Source organism: Crotalus tigris, unplaced genomic scaffold (genome assembly GCF_016545835.1).
Source record: "Crotalus tigris isolate CLP2741 ecotype Arizona unplaced genomic scaffold, ASM1654583v1 scf7180000018923.2277400, whole genome shotgun sequence".
Lineage (NCBI taxonomy): Eukaryota > Metazoa > Chordata > Lepidosauria > Squamata > Viperidae > Crotalus > Crotalus tigris.
Genome location: NW_024097276.1, coordinates 1,713,610 through 1,739,612, shown reverse-complemented (window position 1 = coordinate 1,739,612; position 26,003 = coordinate 1,713,610). Strand labels below are relative to the sequence as shown.

Here is a 26,003-nt window from a genome sequence, read left to right as displayed (position 1 = left end):
GTCTGAGATTTATATGGTACCTCCTGCATCTTTTTCTCATAATCCATGTGGATTTTCATACATCAGTTATTCTAGCAGTTTTTATACTATACGTTTCCTCTTATAAAAATAAAGGCAGAATAGTCAGAAAGACAGGTTGCTTATTTATAACTATAGATCTTTTGGCTGACATCTGCACATTCACATATGCAGGTTTTACACCTGCATTAAAGCCTATCAAAAACCATCTATAGCTAAGGGTTTTGGTAGTCAAGAACCTTCTATAACTGAGATTTGTGGTGGAAAACATGTCAGTATTGTCCAGGAAAGTTTCCTGTTTCCTTCCCAGTTCCTAAGGATTAGCAAAAAAAAAAAAAAAAAATACTTGAACTAGAATCACCCAGGAAGATAGACCTAAAAGAGGAAGGCAAGTGGTTTGTGCAAATGAACAGATGATAAAGAACCACAGTTGCAAGTAAACAATCTGTTTTTCTTTATTGTGGCCTCAGTGCAACACACATTTGGGGGAAGTTTACGGGACAGTGGTCGCCTGGTTCTCCTATTTGATCAAAACAAGTAAGAGAAATACCCTACCAAATAAAGAATTTCCCTCTGACTGAGTTGGGAACATACGAAAAACACAAAGGCATTAACCGGATGCTTCTTTGTAGATATCTGACAAAAATATACCCTTAAATAACAATATTGATATTGAAAGGGGCCACGTGGAGTAAAAACACAATTCCTAATTCATTCAGAATCTACTGTAAAAAAATGGACAGAAACCTGCAGTAAGGCTTCTCACAGTCCCTCAAGTGAATATTAAGGGCAACAGAACAATTGTATCTGAGAGCTATATTGTGGGATGAAGATGGATTGATAACTACTGAAACCTGTTCTAAAAATCACATCTGGATAAAATATTCTCAGGGGCAAACCCACAGCGGAGAATAAAACCAGTGCTGTTTGTACTAAGGTACTAACAGAGCCATTGTACTAAGGTACTAACATTGATTATTTTGATCCACAAGCTACAAACTGCAGTTCAACAGGCTAAAGCTACCAATTAGAGACCAATAATTCTATTGTACCCTGCCTTTGAAAACAAAATCAATGAGTGAATTTCTTGGCTATAGAGGCGATTAAAGAAAAAAAGGAATATCCTCAACAATTAACCAACTGCTAAGTGGCAGAAAGGAATGAAGAAGAAAGGAAGAGACTGTTTCCATGCATGCCAATATTGGCATAGTTCCCCAGGAAAAATTTCTTCAGTGATAGACGATTCACAAAGCCCACATAATTGATGCACAGAGATCACATATGAAGAACCAGAGACACCTTTGCAATTATTCCACAAAGGAATGATTCAAACCATGAATAACAGCAAAGAGGTTTGTTCTCAGAGTATCAAGAGGAAGAGACCTACTATATGTAATAATATTATAGATCAATCTATTTGAACTAAATTCAAACCAAGAGTTATTTTCTCTAAATACAAAGTACAATCTCTAGTAGTTAATGAACATCAACACCTAAGAAAATTAAACAATTAGAACATGCCTTGATTAAAATACCGGAGGTACAATACAACTTGAAATTGCAATAATGATACTGCATTAGTCTCGTAGAAAAGTTTTTCACTACTAGAAAACGCTTTACTACAGATTAATAAAAATGGCATGACTGTTGGTTTAAAATATCATTCTTTCCTACTTCAAAGGATTTGAAACCAGAAAAATCTTGAATGTCTACCTACTATATATATATAATAGATTATGAAAATCTATTCTTTCATAAATCAACACAGATAAGGCATGATTACATGTTATAATAATGTTCTGCACTTATCTTAAATTTTCCTACCATATTTGGTGAATAGAGTTTAGTTATAGATCAATCTGATAATATCTCCGCCATTGCAAATTATATCAAATTCACTTTTTGCTGCTAATGACAGAAAGTGTCATTTTCCTTCTCTTTTATGTGGGTAGACACAGACTCAAACATTTCTTCACTAGGTTGAGGAAGACAATTTTAGAGGCAAAAGTGAAGTGCGGGTAGATGAAATGGGCAAATCATATTCAGACATCTGAAGTTCATGCATCATGCCAGATTAGGAAGCTGGAGTTTTATAAATATTAAATTCTTGCAACTTCTACACAGAACAATTTAAGGTTTTCCACTATTCGTATAGTTTGGAAATACCTATTTAGTAGTTAAAGAAAAGAAACAATAAACACCATACGGCATTTCATTTTATCTGTGCAGAACTCATAATACAACGGGCATGCTACAAAGAATACAAATAAGTTTACCTGAGCATTAATCCTTACCTACTCCCTGTTCCATTTCCACTTGGAAAGTCATGGACTTTAACTGGAAATTGCTCCATTTGACTGAGACAATTATTCATTTTATGGACCAATGCTAACAAAGGTGCGTTTTCTAGAGGTTCCAATCTTCCAAGGGGTTCTTCTCCAGGAAGCTGTAAACGTTAAGTTTTCCCATTATGTAAAATCACAAAGTTTGGACAAGTCAACATTTAGATAATCCAAACCAACAAACAGAAATGGAACAGAATTATATATTTGGAAGGAAGCAGTGAATTCATACAACTCTTAATGTAGAAACTGAAATTAAAGAATCTCCTATGGATGGCTACCTAATACATTTTATTTCTTTGGGCAGTACAGAAGCTATATTCCAAATGTTCAGGACAATACAACTCTGATAGACTATAGTTCACCAGGAACAGTATAATTATTTTATTTAATTTGTTAACAGTCTGGATCATTAAACTGAAGAATTTATATATCAAATAGAAAACAAGACATTTGTCTTTGTATGGGGTTAGCATCAAATCATATTTCATAATTTGTCTGTCAAGCATTTACTGGGGTAAAATAACCAGCATATATTTGCCTCCCAGAAATGTCTTTAATATCATCTTCAAAAGATTTGTTACAGAGTAGATAATGTACACTGGAATGAAAAGACCCCTATAATTCTGAATAATACATGAATACTTACAGGAGAAGAAAAAAATACATGAAGGAACCTTTTCAATCTGACATCTCGGCTTACAGCATCTTTTTCACCCTTTGACGTCAAGTAAAGCAGCAGCTGTTTCATAAAACCACTGTGCTGGATCTCAAATGAAGAGACATCAGACTCAGAGACTATACTACGGATTTCTACAAGGCACTCAACTCCACCATCCACCTGAAATAAATAGTTTCTATATAAGAACAAGGCTTAGTAGTGTTGGAACTATTCCATAAATGGAACAGAACCAAGTAGTTAAAAACAGAAATGAAAGACGTACTGCAAAATATTCACAGATTTGACTTTTACTGACCTGTTTTGTCGTATCTGAGTATTTACAGAATGCACACTATAAGTAAACAGATAGACCACAATATGCTCATGCAATGCATGACCCACACACATATGTTGCTTTAAATATTGATGTTCAAAACACTTCCTCAGAGCCATCCAAGTGAAACTTTGACACACATACAAAAATGGACATTTTCTTCTGACTGATTAAGGCAACAAACAATAAAGACCAAACTATGCATTTCTTCTTTCCCTCTTATTTTCATAACAGTTTTAATGTTTCCACCATGGCTTATTAAATTCATCAATACCCATTATTTGTAAACTCTGAATTTTTCATTCATTCACTGCTCACTAATTAGTATACAATCAGTTATACCTATCTCTATACCAATATCTACTATTACAAATTAGTGAGTAAAAATACAAAGAACACTTAAAACAGCTGGATGAGAATATTAAGAGCCACTCTTACAAAATTATGAGATGATTTTTATTAACCAAGTACTGAATTAAATAGAGATACCAGATCTATTGAATTAAATACCAAGACTACGCAAAGCATCTGAACAAGGTTTTTTGCAATGCATGGGGCATTGAATGAAACATCTCTCTTTAACAAATCATTAAAGCAGCTTCATATTTAGTGGAAAGCAAAACAACAAGACTATGTATACAGAAACATCTGAAAACAATTTCTCAAGTAAATGTCTTTCTAAAGAAGCTTGCACAAGCCAGAAGCCCATCACCCTTTGTATTAGCTTGAATACATCCTATTATCAGAAGTCCTCATTTAGCAACCACAATGGGGATTGGCAATTTGGCTGTAAAGCAAAGTGATCACTAACTGCAACTGTGCTTACATTCTTACTTTGCTTTGCAGACCTGCAACTGTCATTCTATCAGTGATAGAATGTAATAAATAAATGTGAGAATTTGTTGCAAAGTTACTTTCTCATTAGTGTTGCAACTGCAAACAGCTGCTATACAAAGCGATACATACCTGTACCATGAAAACAGCGCAACTATTTTTGAAGTGTTTAAATTAAAGTAGCAGTTGCTTGTATGGTTAGTGTCAAAGCTCAATTCTCCCAACGTTTGACCTTTTTCATATTTAGTTATTTTAAAATACATATTGCTATGGAAAATAATATTTAACTGGTTGCAGATTAAATCCAAAATCTACTCAGATGCAAATTTTTAGTGTATTTCAAACATAAAATGTGGCTATCCTTCTATATTTTTCTGAAGAGAAAGCTTGGCCTTTCGTGGACATGCACATCTTCATACTGGATCATTAATTGGAATGAGAATTCCGTAACGATCTAGCCCTGGTCAGCCCAAGTTACTTCTGTTTGCAATATTAAATTCACACATTCACAGATTGAGCTTAGGCACTAGTTTTACTCTATGTTCAACTGTGCTTAGTAATATCATTACAAAATTACATCTTAGAATTAAAAAAGCTGGCACAGTTCTAATTATATCCTTAAAAAATTATTTGAATAAAAACTGATAAGTGACATCATATCACCATGTTTCTTTCGGAAAAAAAAAACTACAAATTAGAAAAACTCATAATTCTTGAGCACCGCCAAGTCTTTTCCAAAGCAAAGCTATATACATTAAACATTTTTTTACTTAAAGGAGAAGAGATGTATAGTTTAAGCAGCAAAGTGCTTAACTGCCCTCCCACAAAAGTCACCCTTTTATTCAAAGGCAAATGAAAAAGATATCCTAACCTGAAGGTTGAGTTGTTCAGTTGCAGTGCAAAGTCTCTGTAACACATTTAGTGCAGGGTTACTTCCATCCATATTCTCCGAACTAAAATAACGGTCCACAAATTTGTGAGCCTGCTCTTTAATCCAACCCTTAATTTTCTCTCTACAAGAAATGCACAATTTAATACATTACCATCTGTGTACTACATACATTCTAAGGACTTTTTGAATATATATTTATAATGTAAACAAATCACATAATTTCAAAAGAGTGAAAACTAAAAGCCAAAAATTTTTCTTCCACTAGTAATCTCCGCTTATTTCAGATTGACTAGTTTCTTCAACAGTCCTTTTCTTTTTACAAAAACATAATAGTCTTGTCCTACTTATTTATCTTAGTTTTAGCTTGAATGATTTTTCTTTGATTTTTCACACATATACTCCCATTCTTGATAATGTTCATCATCTAACTACTGGATGACATTTTTGACCCAACATGCTCTTTAGGATCTTCTATCATTAGAGAAGTTATTAGCTTAGTTGCTATAGACTGGGGTGGGGAATGGTGGCCCTTTTATGACTTGTAGATTTCAATTCCCAGAATTCCTCAACCAGTCATAAAGGGGCCATTGTTCCTCACCTCTGCTATAGACAAATCAATACATTAAAAAATAAAAGTAAAAAGTCACGTTGGACATTGAACAGAAAGGTGTTTTACATAATAAAGTTGAATTCCATTTTTTCTGTACCTGTTGTTGGATATTGTATCTTTTGAAGCAGCTCTTGCCAGGCCACTCACACCAGCTGTACGTGCTGGTTCAATGTTGTTGCTGTTTGACTGTGTGCTTAATCTTCCCCACGTTTTAGGATTCAAACTTGCCAAGAAGGAAGATTTGGGAGATTGCGTAGCAGTAGGGCTTTTTGCTTTTAGGGAAGAATGGAAAACAGTAACAGAATTTAAGTTGAAGGGAACTTACATAGGATGAATACATCTATCAATTATCTTAAGACTGTTCTAGATTTGTGTTTGTTAATACTCTGTATGTGATTCAACCCACAGCAAGCTATAAGCAGTTGCGGCTGCCAAGTGAATTAAAAATAGTATTATATTACCAAATACACTTTCAAAATGAAGATATGTATTCTTCATGCTTTGCATACCCATATTGCTGCCACTGTTTGGTTTATATATACATATAAGCTGCCACTGCAGGCACATACCACTGTAACAGTTCTTTGGTATATATAACAACTCTCAAGATCATCAAGATGCCGAGGAGCCTGATGTTTGGGTACCTGTCTGCTGACTTCTGGTACTAACAGTCAAGCATCAGACCCCTCAGCATCAATTACCTGGGGCAAGAAATCCCCAGGAGGAAAGGAGGAGCTAGGTGATAGCTAGGGGTCAGATTCTGGCAGCGCATCCAACTCCAGAATCTATCTGTACTGCTCAGCTCCAGAAGAAACAAAGACACAAATGTTTATAATTGAGCTACCATGCCAACTGGCCTATTTAAGAATAGCTGCCAGTAATTGCCCCTCTGCTGGAAACAACTCATCCCGTAGGATCTGCATTCCTATATTCCTGCTCTGTTTTATAGCTCTGCCTAGCTGACTATCTCTCTAATGTTTGATTTCAGGGCTGCAGTGAACATTTGCCTCTCTGTCTCTGCTGTTGCAGCTTCTTTTCCCAAACTTATACAAGTATTCCTTGACTTAATGAATCACAATTGAGCCCACAATTTATGTTGCCAAGTGAGACCGTTGTTAAGTGAATTTTGCCTCATTTTACAATCTTTCTTGCCACAGTTAAGTGAATCACTGCATCATTGTTTAGTTAGTAACACAGCTGTTAAGTGAACTGTTAAGTGAACTGGCTGATTTTGCTTGTCAGAAGGTTGCAAAAGGGGATCACATGACTCTTGAACACTGCAATGGTCATAAATGAGTCAGCTGCCAAGGATCTGAATTTTGATCACATGACCAAGGGGACACTGCAACTGTCGTAAGACTGATAAACACTAATAAGTCAGTTTTCAGAGCTGTTGTAACTTCAAACAGCCACTAAATGAGCTGCTGTAAGTTGAGGACTACCTGTATTCTGTCAGTGCCCTATGGTTTGACGCTGGACTTAGCTCTTAACCATCTGCGCTATGCCTAGCTATCAAGCAAGACTTTTACTTTTTGTAATTCCCTACAATATTATTCATCATTAAATCTGTTCTAAATCAAGCTGGTGTGGATGCTCAGCCTGAAGCAAGACATCAACCTAGTTTTTGAAAACTATTGTGTGTGTTTTCATTTAGAAAGGTTTTTTTTAATGTTACAAAATTTTGCTGTTGTTTTGTTTTTCCCTATTAATACTTTGGGTTACTCAAATGCCACAATCACTATTTTTTCCTCCCAAGCAAATCAAAGTAACTGCAAATAAATAATAACTAACATAAAGATAAATAAGCCAGGATGTTTCAGATTCCAGCTTCTTATTTCATGTTATGTAACCAATATTTAACTGCTTGCTTGTTCATTCATTTCACATATATACTGTTGGTTTCAATGAAGGGACTCACACAGCAATTTACAGCAAAAGCAAAAGGTATCTGTTACAACAAATAATAAAACACCCATGGTAACAGGACTTAAATGCAGGATTAGAATATCCATGACATATTTAAAATTTAAATATTTCAAAAAGTTTAGATATGAAAAAACCCTGATGGCATCTGTACATTTAAAAGAAGCCCTACGAAAGAGGGCTTGTATTGTCAAGAAGGGGGCAACTTTGATGTCATTGAGAGGCTTTTCTAGAAGATGGTATTTCAGCAGAAAAGCAGCAGCACCAGGCAACAGCCCAGAAATTTCTCAGAAGTGGGCTATTCCAGCAATTTCACTGAGATGGTTTTGTTGGCTGGGACAATACTACCTGAACAATGTGGCCTTGAAGAAACCTAGATGTGAATTTATTTTAATAATTTACAATACCTGTTTTTGACAAAACTTACCTTGATTGTCTACTTTGTCCTCATCTCTGGGAGGTGAATATTTTGGTCTTCTGGGCCCACGTTTTGGCAATCTTTTTCTCTTCAAAACATCACTTAATCGGCTATTGAACCAAAAACACATTATATATCAGGCTTATTAATGTGGCTTCACATTTTAGTAAGTATCATTTTTAAAGACATATGGATTTTAAATGATCTTACTAGATATATTTGTCAGCAGCTATTGCCAATACAGTGAGCACCTGACAGCAATCAGCATGGACCACCAGTCTACTTATTGCCTCTTGGACAGGTGGGGAGAAAAACATGGGAACAAGAGCCTTATCTCTAGTTTCCACAGTCTGTTATGGTTGGCAAACTGAAAACATTTCAAATTTTCTTTTGTTGAAATGCAATGAAGGACATTTCAAGTATGGCTATTTTGTTTCAAGCCAAAATAAACCACATTTCCTATTTTTTGCAAAGCCATATCTTTAAAAACTCTTTAACATTTAAGCATTGTGTATTATCTGTTTAGAAGATAAATATTTGCCTTGAGACAGGTTGGCAAATAGTTCATTGAATATCAACTACTGGTGTATATTTTAAAAGACCAAAGACAGCTAGAACAAAAAATGCAGACTTTTTTAAAAAACAAATTCATGTAGGAAGAAGTCCAAAATTATTACAACAGTACTACCATCCAATTATGCTGACTTCTTTTTAAAACTCATTAGTGACTTCCGGTGGTTAGCATCGATGATGGAGGCTACATTGTAGCCGTCCTCCTGGGACAGCGTGAGAACCGCAGAGTACACCAGCTGTCCCGCGGCTCGAAATCTCCCTCCCGGGTGAAGGGAGGGGGGAGAGAACCACCCGAATAGAGGTAGAGCATCTCAACCCCCCAGGGATTTTGGGGGGGGGTGGAAAGAGAGCTCCCTCGGAGTTCGGGTTGCCTCCGCCTCCCAGCTGTCTTTGTTTCCTCTGGGAACAAAGTGAAACGCCGCTACCATCTCCGCGTTTAAAGGAATAGGGTGAGTGATTTTTTTTATATATAAAGCGGACAGAGCTGGATAAAGGATTTGACTTATTGAGTTTTATTTGCTTTTTAGTTTAGGTTGATCTTTTTCTTTTTCTTTTTTGTTTGTGTGGAGAGTGAAAGTAAAATGGCGATTTGAAAGTTTTTTTCGGGGAAAAAGAAAGTGAGTCAAACGGAAGTTATGGACTATATAGCTTTTTCTTTTTAAACTTTTTCCTCTTTTTCTGAAGGTGGTTTTGTGTTTTTGAAATATCTTTTAAACTCTCCTTTGTTTTTTTAATTTTTTGAGGATTTTTTTTATAAAGTGGAAATAAGAAGAAAAAAAAATTTTTTTAAAAAAAAATGGCTTCAAAAAGGCAAGTAGCTTCTACAGTTCCTAAGGTGGCTTCTTCTCCTGCGATTTTACCGGTACAACAACCTAAAGCTACACCACCATCTTCTCCTCCTCTGCCAGCAATATCTGTACAAGATATGAAAGATATAATGGGAAATGCAGTAACTCAAATCAGAGGGGAAATGAAGGAGCTTCTAGATCAGAATAAAACTGAAATTAGAGGGGAAGTGAAGAATCTGTTGGAGCAGAATAACACTATTTTGAGGCAAGATATAGTTATGGCTTTATCAGGACTTGCTTCTGTGGTTGAGAAGCTTGACTCTAGAGTTGAAGAGGTTGCAGATAAGGTTGACATCTTAGAAGATAAGTTTGAAGGCATGGAAAAAAAGATGGAAATTTCACAGGATGACATTGTTATGTCTCAGTACAGAGAGATGGAATATGCTTTAAGAATTAGGGGTCTGAAGGAAGATATGCAGCAAGATCTGAGAGAGATTGTGGTAAATGACTTTGCTGTTATTTTGAATAGGGAGAAAGATGAAATACGTAGAGAGGTTGAAAAATTATTTAGAGTTAATTCCTGGATTGCAAAACAGAGAAATTTACCAAGAGATGTGGTGATTTATTTTGGAAAGAGATTTCTGCGCAATGAAATCATACAAGCCTTTTATAATAAGAGATTCCAGATTGCTACTCAAGATGTTATTATTTTAAAGGCGATCCCATCTAAAATTCTAAGAAAGAGAAAAGATTTTGCTTTCTTATCTAATGAACTTAAAAAAAGAATGATGCCATTCAGATGGGAGATTCCGATGGGTATTGTTCTGAGCCATGCGGGGACGCGTTATAGACTTAATACAGTCACTAAAGCAAAGGAGTTTTACAGTTCGGTCCTGGGAGCAGGCTCACCATCATCTATGATGCAGAAAGTTCTGGATGGTAAAGAGGTTGAACAGCAGTCTGAAGGACCAGGTGTGATGGCGCTTGGAGAGTTACAGTCGGAGTGGTCCCGACAAGCAGAAATTAAAGAGCAAAGAATGACCTGTGCAGCGCATAGACGCAAGGAAAAGGAACAACAGAGAAAAAAGGTTAAAGAATCTCTTCAAGAAAGTGCTTCGTTGCTGGTGGGAGGAGCAAGACCTAAGAGTTCTGCGGCACATTCTTCAATGGCAGATCTCCAAGCAGTCTTCTCCAGGCTTCTGGTTAAGGGAGATGGTAAAGCTCCTGACTTGGAATGTTAACGGCCTTAATTCCCCTCAGAAGAGAAAGAAAATCTTTTATTATTTAAAGCAACATAATAATGATATTATTTGTTTCCAAGAAACACATATTATAGCTAAAGATCAAAAATATTTAGTCAATGCTCGTTTGGGATCTCATTTTGTATCTTCTGCTCCTGGGAAAAAAGGGGGCATAGTTATTTATGTCAAGCAAAACTTATCAGCCTGTTTGGTAGAATCTGATCTTCAAGGAAGATATGTTATGATTGAAGTTGGTTTATATGGTAAGCAAATACTTATAGTGGGATTGTATGCACCAAACCAACAACAGGAACAATTTTATAGATTGTTACATCAGAAATTAACTTTGTTGGACTATAGATCCGTGATATTAATGGGTGATTGGAATGGTGTGTCAGATACACAAAGAGACAAAAAAGTATCTTCTACTTTTTTTAAACAGGCTAAATTACCTAAAGCTTTTTTTGATTTGAAAGAGGACTGGGAACTACGAGACTACTGGCGTGAACGCAATCAGGAGGAGAAAGACTTTACTTTCTTTTCAGATAGATATCAATCCTTTTCAAGAATTGACTTTTTTTTATTACAACTGATTTATATTCTAGGGTAAAGAATGTTAAAAAATTTTCCTAGGACATTGACGGATCATAGTCCAGTCTGGATGGAGTTGGTTGATGAAAGAGAGGAGAGGAGATCGTGGAGGATGAATGAAAATTTATTTAGACAAGAAAAGAATGTTCAAAAATTAAAGGAGCACTTAAAGGATTATTTTGTTTTAAATATGTACAAGGGAACTTCAATGTCAATGGTATGGGATGTAGGTAACGCCTTTATGCGTGGGATTTTGATACAAATGAATAATGCTCATAGACAAAAGCAGATTCAGAAACGTAAGGAATTGGAAGATGAGATTAAATCAAAAGAAAAAAATTTGATCTCAAATCCCACAGATGAAAAGGTTAAAGAATCTATAAAATTGCTTAAAACACAATTTAATATGTTGATGGCTGATCAAACTGCAACTAACTTATTGTATATGAAACAAAATACATTTTGCGATGCGAATAAACCAGGGAGATGGTTGGCTTATCAATTAAGAAAGAAACAGAGACAGAGAATTATAGATAAAATAAATTATAATGGTAAATTAGTATATCATAAGGACTTGATTAAGAAATCTTTTTTAGATTATTATCAAAAATTATATAAGAGTACTAAAATACAGGCTTTAGATATAGATAATTATTTAAATGAAGCCAACTTCCCTAATTTAACAGAAGATCAGAAACAAGAAATCAATGGATTAGTTACTAGTGAGGAAATTGAGACAATGATTAAAGAATTAAAATTAGGTAAAGCACCAGGTACGGATGGTTTGACATCTATTTATTATAAAACTTTGGTACAAGAGATGATTCAACCTTAAAGAGAGCTTTTTAACAATATATTACAGGGTTTAGAGATTCCCCCGTCATGGGGTAGAGCTTTTATATCTTTAATCCCAAAAGAAGATCAAGATCTTACTTTACCAAAGAATTACAGACCTATATCTCTTTTAAATGTAGATTATAAGATTTTTGCAAAAATTTTGGCTAATAGGCTTATGAGGGTTTTGCATCAGGTTATACATAAGGATCAAACGGGTTTTATAACTGGAAGGTACATGAAGAATAATGTCAGACAAATTATTAATTTATTAGAATACTTAGACAAAAATAATCAAGTTCCTGCAGGATTGATATTTCTAGATGCTGAAAAAGCTTTTGATCAACTGAATTGGCAATTTATGTTAAGATTAATTGAGAAAATGAATTTTGGAGAAAAAATTTTACAAGCTCTTGGTCTTATTTATCAAAAACAAACGGCACAACTTATTGTTAATGGGGGTTTATCAGAGGTTTTTACAATAGAAAAGGGGACTAGACAGGGATGTCCATTGTCACCATTGCTGTTTGTTTTAACTTTGGAAATATTGTTGATTAAAATTCGAGAATCACAGAAAATAAAAGGAATAGAAGTTAATAAAAAAGAATATAAATTAAGAGCTTTTGCAGATGACTTGGTGGTCACCCTGTCCCAACCTACTTATTCTGTAGTAGAGCTATTACAATTGATATACCAATATGGACGGGTTTCGGGTTTTAAAATTAACAACAATAAGACTAAAATATTACCTAAAAATATGACCAATTTGGATAAGCAGACTTTGGTTAAGTTGACAGACTTTGAGGTTGTTGATAAGGTAAAATATTTGGGGGTTATCCCTTTTGGGAAGAATTGCGGTGATTAAAATGAATGTTCTGCCAAAGTTCCTTTTTTTGTTTCAAATGATACCTATCTTAAAGAATGAGACTAATTTAAATGAATGGCAGAAAGGTATCAATAAGTTTATTTGGGCGGGCAAAAAACCAAGAGTAAAGCTTAAAATAATACAAGACATTCGTGAGAGAGGTGGACTCAAGGTACCGAATTTGAAATTGTACTATGATGCGGTAGTTTTAACATTAATTAGTGATTGGGTTAATCTAACAAATGTAGAAATACTCCTCTTGGAGGGTTGGGATTTACTTTTTGGATGGCATGCCTATTTAATTTTTAACAAAAAAGTTGATAGGGTTTTTAAATCTCATATTATAAGGATTTCTCTATTTCGGGTTTGGAGGAAATATTACAGAAGTGATTTTAAAATCCCATTATGGGCTGTACCTTGGCATGCGATAGAGGGGATAAGGAGAGGAGTTAAGATGGGTGGTGTTTCTTACGCACAATTACTTAGATGGGATGGTAAAAACTGGCAGTTAAAATCTTTGGAAAACCTAGCACAAGAAAATATTATATATTCATGGTTTCAGTATAGACAAATAGTGGATAGATGGAAGTTAGATTGTAATGTGGGTTTACTTAGAGAAGATGAAAATTTTCTTAAACAAGTAAAAGATCAAAGACGAACTCATATTAAGAGAATTTATGGGGTGCTAGTAGAATTGGATTCAGAGGCAGAATTAATTAAAGAATGTATGATCAAATGGGCACAAAATTTTGGTGAACCAGTTCTACTAGATACCTGGGAAATTATTTGGGTGAGGAATGTCAAATTTACACAAGCCCAGAATTTAAGGGAGAATTTTTATAAAATGTTTTACAGATGGCACCTTGATCCACAAAAAATGTCTCGTATGTATCCTGACTTACAGCCTAAATGTTGGAGATGTGGTTGTTTGGATGCTACCTACTATCGTATTTGGTGGTCGTGTAAAAATATAAAAGCCTTTTGGATTAAGATATGGTGGAATATTCAAAGAATTTTTAGAAGGAGGGTAAAATTTACCCCACAATTGTTTTTATTAGGTATTGTTACTGACTGTGATATTAAAGAGACTATATTGATGTTAAATTTAATTACAGCCGCAAGGCTGCTAGTAGGGCAATGTTGGAAGAAGGAATCTCTGCCTACTTTGCAAGAGTGGTTTTTTAAAGTCTCTTACTTGGCGGAAATGGCAAAGATTTCGGCTTTCTTGAAGGATCAATCGCAGGAGAAGTATTTTGCGGTATGGAAAAAGTGGATAGATTTTATACAATATAAGTTGGATATTAAAAAATACTATTTAGCTTTTCAATAACTTATATTTAAAATTTAAAATATTTTATAGATTTTATTCTTTTTTATTATTTTTATTTTTTATTTTTATTATACTTTCTTTTATCTTTTTTTCTTATTCTTTATTCTTTTTTCTTTTAAGTAATTCTTTTTTGGTAGTTATGTTTTCTTATATATATATTATTGTTACTTATCTTATAATTTGTTTAATTAATGTATTTAGTATTTAGATTTATTTATGGTTTATACTTTCTTTTAGATTATTTGAAGAAATTTTAATTAAGCCTATGTTCAGCTCTGGGAAGGTCGGGGGAGGGAATGGGAGGGTTGGGGAGGTTTGGGGATGGGTTGTTTTGTTTTTGTAAAATTTTAAAAACTTAATAAATATTTACAATAAAAAAAAACTCATTGGCATATTAAATACTGAATTCAGAGACCCAGTCAAGTGAACTCACCCCTGTGGACTCAGGTCCAAAGAGTCTTCCCTACTGTGCTGTAAGCTTGGAGAACCTAAGTCTGAAACAGCATTGCTAGCAGAAGTGGCTGTTCCAGTGCTTACTGTTGTAGTAGCACTAAGTGTTCCTGAGCCATTAGTGCAAACTTTGGGGGGACTTGTCAGTAAAGTCTCTGATTCTGCTAAATTCTTCACCTGGTGCATCACACCTGAAAAAAGTAACAGAATTTATAGTTCATTAGATGAAAAAATTAGTTTTAAGATAAATACAACATGGTTTAATTATTACTTTAAAAAATAGTAATAGTAATAGTAGTAAAGTTGGAAGGGACCTTGGAGGTCATCTAGTCCAACCCCCTGCTCGGGCAGGAAACCCTACACCATTTCGGACAAATGGCTGTCCAGTCTCTTCTTAAAAACTTCCAGTGTTGGAGCATTTACTGCTTCTGGAGGCAAGCTGTTCCACTGATTAATTGTTCTCACTGTCAGGAAGTTTCTCCTTAGTTCTAGGTTGCTTCTCTCCTTGATAGTTTCCACCCGTTGCTTCTTGTCCTGCCTTCAGGTGCTTTGGAAAATAGCTTAATTCCCTCTTCTTTATGGCAGCCCCTGAGATATTGGAATACTGCTATCATGTCCCCCCTTGTCCTTCTCTTCGTTAAACTAGACATACCCAATTCTCGCAACCGTTCCTTATATGTTTTAGCCTCCAGTCCCCTAATCATCTTTTGTTGCTCTTCTCTGTACTCTTTCTAGAGTCTCAACATCTTTTTTACATCGTGGTGACCAAAACTGGATGCAGTATTCCAAGTGTGGCCTTACCAAGGCATTGTAAGAGTGGTATTAATACTTCACGTGATCTTGATTCTATCCCTCTGTTAATGCAGCCTAGCACTGTGTTGGCCTTTTTGGCAGCTGCAGCACACTGCTGGCTCATATTTAAGTGATTGTCTACTAGGACTCCGAGGTCCCTCTCACAGTTACTACTATTGAGCATGGTGCCACCTATGCTGTACTTGTGCATTTGGTTTTTCTTGCCTAAATGTAGAACCTTGCTTTTTTCACCATTGAATTTCATTTTGTTAGTTAGTGCCCAGTGTTCAAGTCTGTCCAGATCCTTCTGTATCTGAAGCCTGTCTTCTGGAGTGTTGGCTATTCCTGCCAGCTTGGTGTCATCTGCAAATTTGATGAGTTCCCCATCTATCCCTTCATCCAAATCGTTGATGAAGATGTTGAAGAGTACTGGGCCCAGAACAGAGCCCTGGGGCACCCCACTACACACTTCCCTCCATATAGATGCAGTTCCATTGAGGACCACTCGCTGAGTACGGCCGGTCAGCCAGCTACGGATCCATCTGGTGGTGGTTCTGTCTACCCCACATTTTTCTATCTTGTCAAGTAGTAGGTTGTGATCTACTTTATCAAATGCCTTACTGAAGTCCAAGTAAATTATGTCCACAGCATTCCTCTGATCCACTAATTTTGTCACTTGGTCAAAGAATGCAATAAGATTTGTCTGGCATGATCTATTTTTGACAAACCCATGTTGGCTTTTAGTAATGACTTTGTTTGCCTCTAGGTGTTCGTTGATTCGTTGTTTGATTATCTTTTCCAGGATCTTCCCAGGTATTGAGGTCAGGCTGATAGGTCTGTAATTTCCTGGATCCATTTTTTTTCCTTTTTTGAGGATGGGAACTACATCAGCTCTTTTCCAGTCCTCTGGTAGTTCCCCTGTGTTCCAGGATCTTTGAAAAATATAGTTCAGTGGCTCCGATATCACATCTGCCAGTTCCTTGAGAACTCTGGGGTGTAATCCGTCTGGTCCTGGCGATTTGAACTCATCTAGGCTGGACAGGTGCTCACTAACCATTTTCTTGCCTATCTTAACTTGTGTTTCTGTTTTGTTTTTTATGGCACTATTTTTGATAGGTTGGTCTGTTTTTTCCCTTTGTGTAAAGACAGATGCAAAAAATGAGTTAAATAGTTCTGCTTTCTCCCTGTTGCTTGTCACCTTCTTGCCACTTCCACCCACTAATGGACCAATCATTTCCTTCACTTTTTTCTTGTTTTTTACATGTTGAAAGAAGCTTTTTTTGTTATTTTTGACTTTGGTCGCAAGCCTCAGTTCATTTTGAGCCTTGGCTTTCTTCACTTCATCTTTGCAGGCTCGGGCTATTTGCTGATATTCTGACTTAGTTATGTTCCCCTCTTTCCACTTTCTATACTTGTCCTTTTTATCTTTCAATTTGTCAGAGAGTTCTTTATGCAGCCATGCTGGTTTCTTTTGAGAGCTGTTATTTTTCCTCTTTGTTGGTATTGTGCTAGACTGTGCTTTTATTATCTCATTTTTCAAAATTTCCCAAGCTTCTTGAGTTGTTTTCCCCTTGAGGATTCTCATCCATGGAATCCTTCCCAAGCCCTCTCTAAGTTTATTGAAATTAGCTCTCTTGAAGTCCAAGACTCTAGTTTGACTGTGTTCTATTGGTTGTGCTTCTATAATGTTGAATTCTAATATTGCATGATCACTTCCTCCCAGGGTTCCTATGGCTCCAACACCGTCTATCATTTCATCTCTGTTAGTGAGAATTAGATCCAAAATGGCTAATCCCCTAGTTCCATTCTCTACTTTTTGGGAGACAAAGTTGTCTGCTAGGTTTGCCAGGAACCTGTTTGATCTTCCACTTGGTGCGGAGTTTGTCTCCCAGTTGATGTCAGGGTAGTTAAAGTCCCCCATTACTATTGTGATGTGCTTCCTACATACCTTAGTTAGCTGACTAGCAAAAAGTTCATCTATTTCCTCTGTTTGGTTGGGTGGTCTGTAGTATACACCTATGGCAATGTCATTCCCCCCCCTTTTATATTGACCCAAATGCATTCAAGACAGTTTTTATCATTGTTGTACTCTATTTCTGTGAAGATGTAGTTATTTCTTATATAGAGAGCAACTCCACCTCCTCTTTTATTTGGTCTGTTTCTTTTAAATAATTTAAATCCCTCTAGCTGTGTGTTCCATGTGTGAGTTTCATCCCACCATGTTTCCGTAATGGCAACAATATCGTATCTGCCCTCATTAACCTGAATTTCTAGTTCACCCTGTTTGCTGTTCATACTTTGTGCATTGGTGTATAAACATTTGAGTCCTTTGTGGGTGGCCCTGTGTTTCCTTTCTACATAACCTGTGTGGTGCCTGAGTTCCCCTATTGTCTTACCACCTATTTGGTTAGTGCACTTTATATGGCACTCGCTATTAGAGGCTTCATTTTGATTGGTAGCAAGGTTGGTATTCTTGTCCACACACACATCTGTGCTACATGGCACTGATAGCCCTATAGTTTTTAAATTGCCGGGGACAGGGTTGTTCCGTATCAATTAACTCCCTGTCCCCGCTGTTTAGTTTAAATTTCCCTCCAGAAAATCTGTGAATTTATAGCCGAGTAACTCAGTCCCTTTTTTTGATGGATGCAAACCATCTCTTTTGTACATCTTTTGATTGGACCAGCTACTGACATCGTGACTAATATATCCAAAGCCTTCCCCTTTACACCATTCCTTTAGCCACATATTGAATTGTGCTATGCGCTGGCCTTTTCCGTTTTGCTCCTTATACACTGGTAAAACCTCTGAGAAAGTAAGCCTACAGCCTATTCTGCTAAGTTCCTTCCCCAAGCTCTGGAAATCATTCTGCACAGAGAGTACATCTTTTTGGGACAGATCATTAGTGCCAAGGTGTACAATAGCCTCCACATCACAGTCCTTGCTGCCATTCTTGATTATTTTAGAAATACGCTTCTTGTCCCTACTGGCAGTAGCACCTGGAAGACACCTGACCTCTTTCAAAGCCTCTGTGTCCTTTCCTAAATTTACATCCCTTATAATTGAATCACCTACCAGAAGGTAGCTTCTCTTTTTGGGAGCCTTTCTATTCTTGCATGACTGATGTGCAATACCAATAAATGTTGCATATACATTCAAAGATCATGATGCCCAGTCTTTGTATAGGCTAATGATTACATCACTCTTTAAGAAATAATGCAATGTTATCCTACTTTCAAAAAATTGGTAGGATAAAGATAAAATACTTAAATCAAGTAAATTTACCCTCCCCCCCAAAATAAACAAGTAAACAGAAAAAATGAACTTATTTCTTTCTCTTCAACCATTCTTTGACAGTTTCTAACCAAAAAGAGAAAGCAATTTCCTCTTATAAATGTACAGATGTTTCTTGCTGTCTTCAGAACTCGGAAGCAAATGTTCCCCAAACCATTTTTCCATATTAAAAGTCTACATTTCATATTCACTCAGATGAAGTAGGAAGAAGAAAGAGAAGGTATAGTAGGGGAGTGCAGAGTAAAGGCATGTCAATGAATGGAGACAAGAATATCCAAAATGGTTGGAATTCAAGCTATTTCAAATTTAAAATATCCTGTTTGGACCAATAGCTGGGTTGAGTGTAAGCACAGACTGTCTTGTTCCTTTTGGTTCAAACTCCAAACACAATCAAGATGACTGAAACATTGTTTTGCATTCAAAATAAATAATTATGGATTCAAAACAGGAAAATTCATTTTTGAAATTAATTTTAAAACATTTTTCACAATCTTAAATATATGATGAGAGGCAGAATGGTATCATGGTTAATGTGCCAGACTGAAACTGAAGAAACCCAAGTTCTAGTTCTCCTTTAGGCATGGAAGGCAACTGGGTGACTTTGGACCATTCTTTGTCAGTCCTAGACAAAAATTATCCCCAAAGAAGTAATGGCAAACCACCTAAGAAAACTGCACACATCTATCCAAGTAGTCATCAGAATCATAACTAATTCAAGAGCACTCAAGAGAAAATGATAGCAACTTTTCTTCAGGTTGCCCCTGTTGTATGCAACAGCTCCCTCTTGAAACTGCTCCTGCAGCTAATACTAGATATGCACTCAGAAGAATGAGCAGCTCACTCAACCCCCAAACCTTTGTGTGGCCAGAATAGTTGCACTAAATTTTAGTGATAGAAATGGTGTACAACTAAAGTTCATTAGAAGGATTAATGGGGCATCAACCTTGTAAAGTAGTCCAGACAAGAACCACACCTTACCTGGTTGAACTAATCCCACTTAATTATTGTAAAGTTACATTAATAGAATCTTGTTAGAATGAAAGTATTTCTCCCTTCCTCTCTTTTTAGTCCCTAGGAAACTAGGGAGAGTGTGGGCTGAATTGCCTTTTATCAGACCATTGTCTATGATGTGGGTTTTCTTCCGGTCTCCACAGGTCATTCCCACATAGCATTATAGGGAGCTCCATCGGGTCCTTATAGCCTAAGAATCACAGAGCATTAAGTTTAATTTTCATAGTTCTACAAATACTGAATGTTTAACTAGTTGATTTTATATATATATATGTATGTATAATCATATTATCAAAACTGTACGTAGGATACCAAACACCAGAATCCAGTCAAAAGTTAGCATTACCTTCTCTCCTGAAGTAAACACTGAAAATGTCAGGTAATTTTTGCATTAAGATTTCTGCCATCTGAAGGGCTCCAACAACTATCTTAAGATCTTGACTTGACAGCATAGAGGCAATATGACTGTAACAATCAAACAAAAAAGTATTATGGAAAATGCAATTTAATCTGATAAATTATTATATTTTCACTATTGAGCATGATGCAGAAGATGGGCAGGAAAGGAATTAAAATAAAATCAGCAATACACTTTACATTTCTATTGCATACCTAATATGCTAATATGCAAGCAACAATGGAATATGGATTTGTTTGTTTGTTTGCCAGACTATATATTTTTCCAAATTGAAAATAACTATACATTACTAAATATTTTGTTTTTATTTCTGTTATCTTTATTGCTGAATATTATTTGAGTCAGTTCTCACTGAGAAATAATATGAATGTGAGAAAGGAAATTTACTATACTTTACTTGTTCAAAACATAAGATATAGAATTGGGTTATGTTTTGCACAAATATGTAGTTGAGTATTAGTGGCTGGATTCAGCAGGTGGAGTGGTACATGATGGAATGTTATAAAAGTAAATGGAAAGTATAGGGCATGTATAACCAGATGGACACACATACACTATACCAGGGGTGTCAAACTCAATTTCACTGAGGGCCGCATCAGCATTGTGGTTGCCCTGGGGGGGCCAGGTGGGTGTGGCCAGAGTGGGTGCAGCCTACTGGGTGGGCGTGGATGGAGTGGCTGTGGCCTACTGAGTGGGCATGGCCAATTCTACATCATTCCGCATCAAGGGTGCCTATGGGGGCCTGGGCAGGAGTGGGACAGATCTGAGGGTCTGAAGGGGGCAGAAGGGGGTGGGACTGGGGCAAGTGCCAAGATGGCCACCACAAAATTGTACATTGGCTCCCGGCCAGCCAGGGCCAAGGCAGTGGAGGCCGTTCCTTCACTGTTTCCAGGATGGCTTCATGGGCCACATTGAAACCACTTCGCGGGCCACATCCGGCCCCTGGGGCTTGTGTTTGACATGTCTGCACTATACACACATAATATTGCAGAGATCTCCTAGATACCTTATGTAGAATTTGGGATGCAATAAGGTGTACAGACATGAAAATTAGCATATCAAAAACTACTTTAGTTATCGTGACAGAGAAATAGAAGTAAGTAGATGAGATTTGGCAAAATGTTTTGAACAGAAGGGAAAATTGAGAAATTTTAAGAAATGCAAATGCTGGTAGAAAGCTGGTTAGTAGTATGTGGTCTATTACAAGGAATGAATATTTATCAAAATAAGTTGAATTGGGTACGAAGGAGATCCTGTTTTTGCCTGCTTGGGTATGTAGAAGTGAAAACTGGGAATGTCAGGAAACATAAAAGTTATATTGAATGCAATGAATTAAGGAAGAAGTGTAGACATTATAACATGAAGGAATGGGGCAAAAATGAATGAATGCTAAATGAGAATGGGAACTGAATGCAAAAAAACTAGCCAATAAAAAACAAGTACTGTGAAGTGGTTTGGTGATTCACAGGGAATAAGTGAAGAATTTGTAATCAACAAATAGAGAAAGGAAGAATGAATGGGTCAAAGAGGAAGAGACAACTGACTTGTGGTTGGATGGATATGAACTTCAAAAAGAACTTATAAGTTAAAGAATAAAGGCAATAAAAAAGAACCATATAAATATGGTAAGAGAAACAAAGGTGGTTTGCAAGGACAGATAATAGTGATGTGAACTATTCTTTACATTTCTTTTTCCTGTCTCACACTTTGAATTTCTTTATCTTATTATTTCTTACTCTTTTTGCATATTTTGCATAATGTTTCTCATTATCTCTTTACTTCCTTTGTATCATAGGTCACACTAACATTTTCCTAAAGGCAATTTGTCAGCAATATGATAGAAAAAGATATTCCTTAATATCCCCATTGGTGAAATAAGATTAATTTTGAGACTGGCATTTTTCTGGTATATTAAACTTTGTTAAAGTACACATCTGAACTCCATAAACAAGCTAAGAAAAAAATCTTAGCAAGACCTGCAATAATAAAATTTTGAATGGAAAATTTAAATAAGACCCAATAAAAGAAATAAGTGCTCTACGATAATCCAGCTTCATCTCAAGATATTTATACTTACTATTTATGCATCCTACAATATGTAATGCAGAAGCTAATACTAGTTTTTTGATAATTTATTCCAAGTAATATTTAGGCAAAAAGAAACCAATCCCTCAATGCCTTTCTCATTCCCACTTGGGAGAAAGAAAAAATTACATCAACTACAAAGTTGAAAGTGCAATTTCCTAACATTATAGGATAATGAACAGAAAATGTAAGAGCCTCAATTATTAATAAATTAAAGGGGAAAGGGGATAAAATGCACCCTTGCCTTATTCATCTCTAAGTAGTAATATTTCCATCATTAAAATCTGTCTCTCAACATGGGGTTAAAATAAAGAGTCTGAATAAGAAAAAACAATGTTTTATCCACTGTGTTTTCTGTCATAGCGCAAAATGAAGGTAACCTTTTGGCAGTGAAATATAATTTTTGGCTAAATGGGCAGTCCAAGGTTGAACAGTCCACTCTGAATCCTGCCTAGTCCTCAGCAAAAATATTTTTACTTGGACTCAATCCAATAATTTTAAATAAATATTTGCATATAGCTTTCTTACTGTATTAAACAGGGATGATAATGGCCTGATTCTACTCAGATAGGAAACATGCTGTATTAATATCAATAAATGATATCAGCTGGAACTTAACAATATTAAATAATAAACATCTAATGTTGATTAGTTAACATTCCCAACAGTTCTCATTATAGCTATAATTGCCAAATACAGAAACCTTAAACAATTAAATATCTTAATTAAATTAAATTAAATTATTAAAATTTCAGGATACTGGTTTCAGCAAAAATCAAGTATTTTTATAGTATCATTCACAACAAAGATATGAATTAATACATACCTTGACACAGCATGATTTTTCAGTACATCTTTCAGAAGTTCAGCATCAGCAAAATAAATTATTCTAAGAATTGCTCTAAGGCACTTGTGTCTAACAGCAGGTCCAGCTGAAGAACTATACACTTCATAGAGAACACCAAATAAGGTTTTAATAAAAGATTTAGCTAGTTCTGGATCTTCTTTCATTAGCTGTGCTCGAGCATCATCTTTCTTTGATTCTGGATGTCCGCCTATAAAAGGATAAATAGATGGTTAATTATTTATATTGCACTAAATGTACACATAGCATTCAATTTGATTTGATTTGATTCCATTTATATATTATAGTATTTTTAGAAAACATTTCACTCCTATATTTACAAAAAATATTATACATTTTCCAATACCTAACTAAATTTCAAACTAAGCACTAAGAAATAATCTTCCTTAAAGTTTTGTTGAATGTTTATTCATTTTGTATTTTGTCTTTATTACTTTATAACTCAAGGCAGTGAACATACGTAATACTTCTTCCTCCTCCAATTTCCCCCCCCCCCCAGTAATTATCCTGAATGACTTGAAGTTACTCAGCCAGCTGTCAATGCTCCAACTCATAGTCTCCTGGTTTCTAGACCAGCATCTTAACTATTATACCAAGCTAACTCTCAATGTTTTAAAAAAGAATATGGATCCTGAAAAATGAAGGACATATTTAAAATATAAATAAAACAGTCAAATACAAGTAACGTTCAAGTAAACATGGGATCTAAAACGCCCTTGAGTTTTGCAATATATCCTTAATTACTTACAAAGTTTAGACATATATCACTTTGGTAGTCTGTAAGCAAGCACTGGCAACTTCACTTATCTCTCATTCCACACTGAAAGAAATATTCTCCCTTGGGATTTTAAGCATAGCACTCTACCACCAATGAGTGAGATCCAACAGAATAGCATAAATCTCACTATAACTTAATATACTACTCTATCAGACCTGCATCATGAAAAAGCTACCCGTATAAAGCCATGCTAGGATATGTAATTTATGAACCCAGAAAATAGGATATAGAGCATACATGTGAAACACAAGGTCCATCCCAAATCTGACCCTGGAGATGGCGGGGGACAGGTTCCTGCTACCCCAGCCTGCCCGAGCCCAGCCGGGCACCTTCCCAGTACACACACAGGACGCGGCGAGCCTGCGGGGGCTGACAGTGTCCAGCAGTAGCCGCAGCCTGCTGGCCAGCGCACTCTGTGGTTCTGCAGCCTGCGCAGCGCAGGCGGGTGCAGGCCAGCCCTCCACACTGCAGGTGGAAGCAGAAATGTGGGGGAAAGGACCATCTGTCTTTGCTAGCCCACAGCCACTGTGGCTGGAACAGGGCAGGTGGCCGCCCAGCCGCCCGGCATGTTCAGATCACATGACTCCCCCCCACCTCTGCCTCCGCCAGCTACAGCCACTGCAGGGCAAGCAAGGCGAGTCAGATGGTGGGGCGGAGGTGGTGCCACGCCATTGCCCTTGTGCACTGGGCCCCTGCCATCCAACCTCATCCTCCAGTTCTGCCACACAGCAGGACAAGCCTCCCACCTGCTGCCCCATCTGCGATAGCTCTGGTGAACGGGAAGGGCGGGGAACACCTGTCCCCAAGAGGCAGTCAGGACTCTGCAGCCCACACAGTGCAGGTGGGGCCAAGCACCACGACTGAGCCGGCCCTCCAAGCAGCAAGCGGAGGCAGAGGCGAGGGGGGGAGCCATGGCGGCTGTAGGTAAGCAAAGACAGACGGTGTGGTTAACTGTCAGAGCAGTTCAACAGTAGATGCAATCCTTGATGAAGTTGGTAAGCTTCCTTTCTGGGCATACTTTAATTTGGAGTTCTGCAGTCAGAAGAAGTAGAGTTAATGACTTAAGAAGATTCCTAAATCTCTATGATTCTAGAAGAAGCAGACTATGTGGCCAGATCTGCTCATTGAAACCATGGGATATATGCAGTTCAATAATTTATTAGCATGCTTTCTAGAAGACATTTGTAACCCAAAGTGGGATCTGCTTTTTGGATTATGAATATATAAAACTGGTGGATTTACTCAAGGTAGATTAACAGCCTGGGCCACCAACAGGGATACCACTGTCTAATTACATCTCCCTTGGAGCAAGAGAATCTGGCAATTTCATTGTGACCATCCTCAGATATGAAATTGTACATAGAAAACTAGCAATAAATAAATGTATGAAAAAATAAACTGTAAGACTATAGAGGAAGCACTCTTCAGTGACAAAAATAAAATAGTGCTTACTAGTACTGGTATTGGCTAGAGGATTAGGTTTTCTCTGAATGGCACGAGCTGTTCCAGTATCCTCATTGATCTGCTGCATAGAATTAAAGTCAATTGTATAAACACGTCCCAATGTAGATAGACTTATTTCATCTTCACCAACCTGATGAGCTGCCTGAGAACAAATAAATAAGTTTAAATACAAGTACAAACTATTTTAGGACAACTACCTCTTCTTCCTATCCAGCAACACACTTCTGAGTAATCAAAGAATGCTTTAAATGGCTTACTTCACACACAATATTAAACCATAGTGGGTGGATTGCTTTGCTTCTGCATGATTTTTTTACCCACCATTTTGGCTTAATGTTATATGGAAATCAGGTCTATGAGTTCATCTAATTTTATATGTGACTAATGTCAGAATAATACTTTTAAAGTTTATTGGCTTTTTTCTGTTTGATTGTTTAACAATCTTGATTTTATTTAATCTACCCTGTGAGCCTGCTGAATGACAGTAGAGACATCTTTTCAATAGCAATATATACAATATTAGAAAGAAATATATTTTAATCATTCAGATAAAAAAGACAAATGGTTCAGCAATTTATGAAAATTGAATTCA

The 26,003-nt window shown here is 36.4% G+C and overlaps 1 protein-coding gene across 6 annotated transcripts in view; it reads right to left on the bottom strand.

Moving 5' to 3' along the window:
* TRIP12 (thyroid hormone receptor interactor 12) overlaps positions 1 to 26,003 on the bottom strand; it is a 104,777-nt gene that overhangs the window by 21,254 nt on the left and 57,520 nt on the right. For all 6 annotated transcript variants that reach the window (XM_039357439.1, XM_039357442.1, XM_039357440.1 and 3 more), the window contains 9 exons: positions 25,400 to 25,553; positions 23,131 to 23,359; positions 20,148 to 20,266; positions 14,688 to 14,895; positions 8,042 to 8,142; positions 5,789 to 5,963; positions 5,061 to 5,202; positions 3,010 to 3,201; positions 2,313 to 2,464 (listed from right to left, as the gene is read on the bottom strand). In XM_039357439.1, the coding sequence (XP_039213373.1) occupies positions 2,313 to 2,464; positions 3,010 to 3,201; positions 5,061 to 5,202; positions 5,789 to 5,963; positions 8,042 to 8,142; positions 14,688 to 14,895; positions 20,148 to 20,266; positions 23,131 to 23,359; positions 25,400 to 25,553 (1,472 nt within the window). The remainder of the gene's footprint in view (positions 1 to 2,312; positions 2,465 to 3,009; positions 3,202 to 5,060; positions 5,203 to 5,788; positions 5,964 to 8,041; positions 8,143 to 14,687; positions 14,896 to 20,147; positions 20,267 to 23,130; positions 23,360 to 25,399; positions 25,554 to 26,003) is intronic.